General features: G+C 36.8%; 1 protein-coding gene across 1 annotated transcript; it reads left to right on the top strand.

The window, feature by feature from the left end:
* The first annotated feature begins 3,002 nt into the window (after positions 1-3,002).
* LOC113665883 (uncharacterized) lies at positions 3,003-9,038 on the top strand. The gene has a single exon (XM_027181613.2). The coding sequence runs from the start codon at positions 3,468-3,470 to the stop codon at positions 4,848-4,850; it is 1,383 nt and encodes a 460-aa protein (XP_027037414.2). The 5' UTR covers positions 3,003-3,467; the 3' UTR covers positions 4,851-9,038.
* Positions 9,039-9,116: the final 78 nt, after the last annotated feature.

The raw sequence follows: 9,116 nt of genomic DNA, 5'->3' as shown, positions 1-9,116 counted from the left end.
GGCTTTTGTATTTTGAAATAAGGAGTTTCTCACCTTTTTGGTTCAATGAACAATGAAAGAGAACGTGACAGGTTACTGATGCTTGATGGCCGGGGGGTTACCACATTGAGCAACTTGAATAATTTGGCTAGAGTAGGAGTGTAAAGGGAGGTTATTCCTCACGGCCGGATTTCCTTCACACCCATCTTAACTTACCATACGAGTAGTAGTTTACCACGATGCTAAATATAACTTGGATGGCTCTTCTTTACCTAATACCCTGCCTTTTTCCTCGCTTTACCTCATACGGCTGTTTTGAAACTGAGCGAATGGAACAGATCAGACAGAACATGGGAAATGAAATTCGTTCAAAACATTGAGCGAACCATTCAGGATTTCAGTTCATTTTCTATCAAAGTTGAAAATAATGTTATTGCTAATTTGCCCAATCGCAAGAAGGCTTCGGGAAACTGAAATGTGGGCTGGTTATTTACACGAAGGCTAACCCAAACTACGGTTTTACGCAACCTGGGGGCCTCGGGCTTTCTCTTATAAGAAGGGGTTGAGTTTAAAACTGAATGTTCAGATAAGGTCAGATAACGGTCCAACTAATCGAGGACTGTTTAAGACGCGGGTTTGATAAAAAAGGCTAAACGTTGCTTAACTAAAATTAGCACTTTGTGTCCGCAATAGTTTTCGGGTAAGGTTACGATGAAGTAATATCTTTTTGTTACTTCCTTTCGCGAGACTTATATTTAACGATTTTCGCAGTGAGGGAAAGTGTTACGCTGCCAAAGATAGGAGAGAAAGGAGTTCCTGAGGCAATTTCATGCGCTCTTGTATAACTCTGCTTGTTTCAAAGGACGAAGTCAAACTGTTTGCAGTTTCGTTTTGTTATAATGTCATTGGAAACTACAGTATTGTTATGGAAATTGAAAATCAGTTGTGCTGAGACTTCTTATTTGTTGATGCAGATCAGTATTTCGACAATACTCGCGAAATGTGGGTCCTTTTAAGATTTTTATTTGGCCGAAGCGAAGTATACCCGTTCCATTTTCGTGAAATTAAGTTCCTGCGAAAATATTTAACAATATGAAGTATTCTCGCCTTTTGTTCAATTCGAAGAAGCCAACTGACACCCAGTATGACGAAACGCTCGAAACGTCAGCTTTAAAACTCTTTACGATGGCCAATTTACGTTATCAACTCAGCTGATAATACCAATAAAAATACCGCGACATCCGTGTAATTTGGAGTTCATGCTTAAGGGAGAATCCGTTTGTTTGAATCATCCCAACTCTTATCGTGGAGACCAAAGTATTCACTGAGTATCCAGCTGTTCCCATGAGGGTAGGTGGCTCGAGGGTTGTCAATTGTGTTTGATTATGAAACATGTGAGTAGGCAGGTTTAAAATAATCCACCAACATGAGCCATCAACTCTCCAGACGCATGATCCACTTACCCACGCCGATTTTACCATCTCTTCAAGACTGTGGCTGTCGCCTCATGTGAGGTGTTCAAGAGTCTTGTGGGTTAGTTGGAGTTTGTAGTTAGCTCCTCGTGCGTAAGTGATGTTTACAAAGGACTCGAATGAAGCAAATAAAGCAAAGCAAGCATTTTAAGGGGGCGTGTCTCTCTTCTGAAAAGGCTTAACATTGACCCATTCCCGTTTCTTTTCCTGTGGTTGATTTCTTGAGGGCTGAGTAAGTTGTGTTAACCTTTTGTATGCATATTCTCTATACTGTTTTCTATACATTTACATTAGGTGCTGACAAAAAGAAATTTTTTTAACCATCAAGAGCTTCTTGAGTTGGTGACCAGTTCTGATATACTCGTGACCTTAATGTGTGATCAGAAGGTGATATCGGAAAGAGAAATTTGATACCAGTCACTCCTAGGGTCAAAAGATTCACGGAGGAGTTACGTAAATCAGCTTTAAAGTTCAGTCCAGTTCTTAACTCTACATGATGCAAAATCTAGTTTGCTTGGCGACTTTGATTCTTAACAAATATTGGATCAGGTTGTTACTTCATTTTATGGCCCATGTTAACCCAATGCACGGCCGGTAGGTCCGCTCCTTACCAGAGGGACGAATCTTTATTGCCCTTTGTTCATATGAATATTTTCTGTCAGAGAATAATAAACTTAGGTTTTAGCATGGTTGTAATTAAATAGGCTATTTCCGAAGTGTGTTAAAGTTCACATGGCAACCAGGTGGACAATCAGACATGGTTTGATGCTACTCTGGTATAAAGATTTAATAAATTTAACCGAGAAGTTACATTCATAGACCCAACGTTTCGACTCTTCTGTCTATTGCCTTCATCTGGGGTGATCTAAACGCTGCAACAAGGGATCCTTTTATACGCTCCCTAATTAGCTGCCCTTTTATCTGACGCGGTATAAATAAGCGTCAGGAAATACGAGTTACACAATCTCCGAGTAACAGAAACCCTCACTCAGTTGGAGAACAAAAAGAGTTATTTTCAAACGAAAGATTTCGCACCCAAATGGAGTTGTTGTTTCTTTCGACTTAAATAACCGGAGGAAAACTAGCGACGCAAACGTACGTGACGTGAAGTAGCTAAAAAAAAATGTTTGGTGTGTAATGATTCGGAAAAACTTTATCATGTAAATTTCAGCTCTGCTACCGAAATATGCATGTTGCGGCCTTTTTAAAAAGTTTTTCCCAGTAGACATTCATTGTTGCGTGAACAGTTCTCCACCTTGGTGACTGTGATCTTGGTCGCTTTGGTAAATTCTGGAAACCAGAGTCAGCGAGATTGACTAGACCAATAGGAATCCTTGATTTGTATTTTCGATCTCAGGAAAAAACACTCAATCGAAAATTTAAGGAAGGAAAGGGCTAAAAGGAAACCATTTAAATTCAGTGAAATTTGTAACATGTCCCTGCGTTCCACGTGAATGCGTAGCACAGCTTCGCGGGGTTAATTATTCACTGTTTATATAACATAACTTTCCCAACATAAACAGAAAACTTAAACAATAAGGAGATAAAACAAATAAGGGGAACGCGATTACGTCACCTTAAGTCAATTTTGTACCGTTTCTCAAGACGACTCAGAAGTCGCTTCAACCGTCTTTGTTAGAAATAAATCCATTGTTTTTTAGCCGGACTCTTTTCGCGGCTGAGAAAATGTCTTAATGCGCTCGTAATCAAAGCGAAATCGAGGGCAACAATGCGAGACTGATAGATTAACAGAAAAGTAAAATAGATTCGATTTACTTCGTGGACGGATCACCAGACGATCCTCGGGTTTTCCCAGTGCCGTCTCAACATGATCACGTGATCGCTTACGACACGTGTACTGTTGATAAATTTTGCAGGCAGGCGCAGCTGGGTGAAGTTCACTCAATGTTATCGGCGTCAGAAGACTACTCCATAATCCGCTGAAAGTTTCGCCGGGTATAAGTTGCCCAGTTTTGTTTGCCGGCCGGTGAAGAGAATATTTGGCTTTACATCAAAATGGAGAGAATTCGAAACGGTGGACCGAAAGCAAATGGCTTTGCGACGGGGAAAAAGCTAAATGGAGTTGATCAACTGGCGTGGCAGAAAATTTCATACAAAGCATTGTTCGGCCTTCTCTTTGTCACTCCGGCCCTGGTACAGTATAGTTTGGGTTTGCCTTATTGGTGCTATCCACTAACCTTCGCCGTCTTGTTTCTGCCCGTATTTGGTGTCTTCATGGTGGCATTCAACCGAAAGTGTGTCGCTGAAAGCGGTACGAAATCAACGAATGTCAAACGGTTCATTGAATTCACAGACCAGGTTCTCGCTTCAAAATACGCCAATCGAAAAATACCAATGATAGTCCTTTACGAGGCTTACGCTGATGGCAAGCTAGACTTCAAATGTGATGTGCTAGAAGCTTTAGAAAACCGTCACCAATTCTGTACCTACGAACTGACATTTGAACATATCAAGTTTTTCCTCTGTAATTTTATTCCTGAAGTGATTTTTCATTCAAGGAATCAAGACGCCGAACAAGTTTGTGATCACTACGACCGTGGCAATGACTTTTATCACGGATTTCTTGGCCCCATGATGATTTACACATCAGGAATATGTAGAGATGAAACGGAAAATCTCGAAGATATGCAGGTGAACAAGCTGAAGAGCGTGTGCGAAAAGTGTCAGTTGAAAGAAGGCGAGCGGCATTTAGACATCGGCTGTGGGTGGGGTACCCTGGTCAATTATGCAGCAGAAAATCACGGAACCTACTCAACTGGCGTTACTATAGCCAATCGTCAAGTAGAGTGGGCTGAGGGAGTAGCAGAAGAGAAGAAGCTTGGTAGCCGCAGTAAATTTCTCTGCCTAGACTACCGTGATATACCAAACGTGAAATTCAACAAAATCACATGTCTGGAAATGGCAGAGCATGTTGGTGTGAGGAAATTTCAATCCTTCCTGGCCCAGGTTCGTGACATGCTGGAGGATGATGGCATCTTCTTCCTTCAAATTGCTGGGTTGCGTCGAACCTGGCAGTGGGAAGATTTCATTTGGGGTCTGTTTATGGCAAAATATATCTTCCCAGGTGCAGATGCAAGCTGTCCATTGGGTTGGGTTGTCACTCAACTGGAGAAGGCTGGCTTTGAAGTCCATTCTTCAGAAACCATTGGGGTACACTACTCGCTGACAATCAATCACTGGTACGATAATTGGATGAAGCCCCAAACCCAAGCTGCCATGACAGAAAAGTATGGCAGAATTGTACGAATCTGGAATATTTTCCTGGCATGGTCAACCATAATAGCTCGTCAAGGCAATTCAACTTGCACTCAGCTGGTATGCCATAAAAATCTAAATGTGTATGATCGCTTGAAATTGTTCAAGGTGAAATCTAAGTGAGTACTTTTTATTCTAGCATGAAACAAATCTAGGTGTCTTGTGAAAGAGTCTTGAATTGTGATCTAGAATATTAATGTTTGTTAACCTTTGTGACAACTACACAGTTGTCATGGGGAATTTTATCAGCTTAACTACATTGTGACTTAAATTTGAAGGGACAAGTTATTATTTACATGATGAAAAATGTGTCAAGATGTACTTGTTATTAAGTCTCATCTGCAGTTTAAGCATGATTCCATCATAACTAAAAATAATTTGACACTTTTCTTTTTTATTTACACCGATCATAATGATTTGAGTTTTGTTTCTTTCCCTCATTTGAATTTATGTTGAACATCAGTAATTTTTGGCCAGTTGAACTGGCCAATGGAAGGATTTTTTGGAAAATTAAAAGCAAGTTCTCTGACTGACTTGAGAATTTTATTTTACCTAGTCAGAAATGTGTTTCCACTTTCATTAGTATCAAATTTGATTTCCTTCATGTTACATATTTAACAATATTAGTCCATTTAGATTGACAGTTGTCAGATAGAATTTTTGAGAAATGGAAATTTAACTGGCTCAAATATCCACAAAGCATATATCTTTCCCTGAGAACTGTTTAATATATGAACATGTTTGATGAAAAAACTTGTAAGCTGCTGCAAAACACTCTCTTTGATTCTATTTCTTGATTAGTTGTGTGATAGTAACTACACAGTGAAAAGAAAATAGAAAGTTTTGAATTTACACATGAATAAGCAAAGAGGAAAATTTACATTTCATTACTAATGGGAACACAGCTTTTTTTTTCCTTTCTGCACTGTAAGATTTACTTTTGGTGAAGAAATGGGAGGTGGTCAGATAGAACAGCTGTTTTATATAGCAGCAAAACTATGATTGAACAACATCTGTCTAGCTCATTAGTCACTTACAATGTTTTGTGAATAGCTAACCACATCAATGACTATGAGTTAGTCATTGCCTCAAAAAGTTAAGAATTTGTTGAGCAAGAATGGTTTCTAGTGTGATATTCTAAGCACATATTTTGTGAGAAGTGCCATGATATTTATTTTAAAACACAGAGGAATTTCTTTGGATTGTGTGACTGAAATTGTATTTATGACCACTCCCTTATTTAATGGAATATAAAATTAAGTATACACAAGTGGATTTGAATGAAGATTCTAAATAAGGGTTTCTGTTCACATCAGCCATTTTCATATATCCTATCATGGAGAGATTTTACTTCCTTTATCAAGTTCAATGCCTTTGTAGGTAGACTTTTTATGATTTCAATTTTTCTTTCTTCACTCCTCTATTTGTTGATGTTGTCATTTTAAATCAGAATTTCAAGCTTGCACAGTATAAAATGATTAAAATAATTTTCCTTATCTGTTGTTTTTCAAGCTATGAACTTAAGACTGTAAGCTACATTCTACTGAAAAGAAGATTATTGTTATGGTTAAATTAAAGCAAACCAATGCCTGCCGATTAAAGTTAGAAATTGCTTGCTAATGTATAGAACAACATGGATCAGTGATTCCCTCAAGGACTAAATCAAAATGATTCCCATAATTTTGCTTGAGACTATTCCTCCAAAATGGTCTCAACTCAATATATATTAGATTAATGACAAATTTGTTCGCTTTTAAGTAATTTTCTGCTATCCTTATTGCAATCAGTGTTGATGTAAAAAATTTATTTATTTAAATCATCATCAGTAAAAATAATATTTATTGGTAAAGTAACTAACAGTAATTGAAAGTTAGGGATGAAAGCATACTTGTAGCAGGTTTAATTCTGGCGAAATTTCCTTGAAGAGGAGCATTTTGGCCAAACTAGATAAATTTTTCTTTAAATATGAATTCTTAAATGTTTTGATCAGTCTTTCATTTTGTATTTACATTGTGGGGCTGAAATTTGTTCTGTCAGCTCCTATACTTGCTTTTGCAGTATCAATTGATTGTTGATATTAAAACAGTAATAATTTTTTTTCATGTGAGCTCAACACAGGGAATTTCCCTAGTGGCATTTGCTTAGCATTTAGAATGATTGGTCTGTAACTACATGCTCTCTCTACCAGTTTAAAGATTTAAGATTTGAAGTACATTTTAATATCATTGTTCACAAGCCAGTGTTATTGTATATCTTTAATTTCTCTGTTTTCATTTGTGGGTATGTTATGGAGTGATGAAAGTGTGGTGGTTGCTAAGAGAATGAGACTGAAATTTGTTTCATTGGAGGACTTAAATAAGAAAATTTGGAGTGCGGTTTTTAAATGATCCTGTGCCTTGACTTGATAACTAAGTAAAGGTGATTTTTCTTTGTGTCTGCATATCTTGCTGCAAAAAACTTCGATTTTTTTTAGAAATCCTAATGAAAAATTTACATACAAAAATTGAGCATTTACAATCGTTGCTTGAAAAGCATATGGTAGAACCTCAGTCGACAATTTGAACTGCAGATGAAAATTAATACAGTTCACAGTACTAGGGAATTTGTTGAGTTGATTGACTGCAAAATGCACGTCAAGGGAGAATCCATTCAAGTTATTGAGGTTCCACCACATGTAGAGGTGATAACTATCATAGTATTCTGAGTGCTTTCTTGCACCTATTTTAAGGAAGAGCAGTTTTCTTGGCTGTGCCAAGTTGTAAAATATTGCTCATGAAAAGTATGGCTGTGGGCTAAAACTAGCATAACTTAGTTGTAGTCATGATACAAAAGTGTGGCAAAAAATACTAACAGCTGGGCTGAAAGAAAGTATTCTTGCTGGCAAGAATATCTCCTGTGTTTTTTCCAACACCTTTGTATCTTGGATTTTTGTCAACTGAATCAACAATACCATAGTGTTACTGGCAGTAAAACTCTTACTGAACAGAACAATGTGCCATGCATGTGAATTGAAATTCATTTATTTTTATTATTAATAGTGGTATGTGACTTACTTATGATGCCTATACTTGATGCTAGATTATATTTCTGTTATGTTATCAGTAATGTTACAGTTCTTACATAATGCTATATTTTTATGTAAAACGGATTATTGCATGTTGCTTGGGATATTTTTCACAAAGACCAGATTTGATCTTCAGATGCAGGCTTTTTGTACTTTTTAAGTTTCTCATGAAAGATTTTCAGTTCAGTAAAAGTAATTTTAATTTCAAAGAACTGTCATTCAAGATTCCATACTAGTCTTTCCTTTTCTGGGTGTAACAGTGAAATTTTTCAAATATTTCAGTGCTTTGGTATGGCAAAAATACCATATTAAGGAGAGACTGTAATTAGTAAATGGTATTATATGCTGGAACTGATTCTATTCCAAAAGGAGAATTCAGCTGTATTTATCCTGAGGGTTGTCAAAAAGATTTTGAGCAACTGGACTACTTCCTAAAGTAGGCAGCATTAGAGGTCAAAAGCTCCAGGCAAGGGCTATGGGAACCACCAGCTTTTGGAGTAGCCAATGTGTTTTTCAAAGCAGATTGTAAAATACACCAGTTGCTAGCTTCTTTTGACAACCCTGACTTTAGTTTGTTGTAGTAGAAAAATTTTCAGTGTAATCTTTATTGGAGGATCTTGTTGATAACTTTTTTTCAATCACAATCAAGAACTGAAGAAAGCTTTCTGGTTAGAGCAAATCATTGAAAAGTTTTTGAATGAGTGCTAGTCAAGTAATGTGGTTCTAAAAACACCCAAGGGACTTGCAAGAATTATTTCACCAATCACAATGTAAATTGACTCCTAGCATTTTCCACATCTCTATCTAGTTTCGGTAATTTTCCTAGCCAGAAAACTATTTATTTGGTACTCTAGGAAAATGATAACACAAAGTTTAAACCTCTGGTTCAAATTTGGTATTTAAAGTTATGCTTTGCAATCCTGGAGTCAACCACAGAGTTACGAAGGGTTTTGTTCTGTACAACTCTTTTATTTACTGTAGTTTTTGTTAAACATTTCAATACCCAAAATATACTTAATATCTATTTATAATGCAGGTCTTAATTAAGGATTAATTTAAATGAGGATCAGGAAAGGGGGATTTTGGTGGAAGTGAAAATAAATGTTTTATTAAGGAATCAAATAAACTGATAATATTAATGACATTATTAATTTTCTTGGTGCTTGTAATTTTATGTGTAGCATCTTTAGAAACTTTCATCTAAGTGTGCTTTAATTTGGCTTGAAATAAATTTATTGTGTGAAGCATTGTTGTTGCCCCTTTGATTTTAATTAGTTTGAGTAACCCATAGTTGATCAGTTTTAAGTCCTTTCACATTAAATCTT

The sequence above is a fragment of the Pocillopora damicornis genome, chromosome 5 (assembly GCF_964200805.1).
Source record: "Pocillopora damicornis chromosome 5, jaPocDami1.2, whole genome shotgun sequence".
NCBI lineage: Eukaryota > Metazoa > Cnidaria > Anthozoa > Scleractinia > Pocilloporidae > Pocillopora > Pocillopora damicornis.
Note: the sequence above shows the minus strand (reverse complement) of the source record. Positions and strands in the feature narration are given on the sequence as shown.

Bases quoted from the DNA above. Each gene is read 5' to 3' on its own strand.
- LOC113665883 (XM_027181613.2), top strand. From the start codon at position 3,468: ATGGAGAGAATTCGAAACGGTGGACCGAAAGCAAATGGCTTTGCGACG.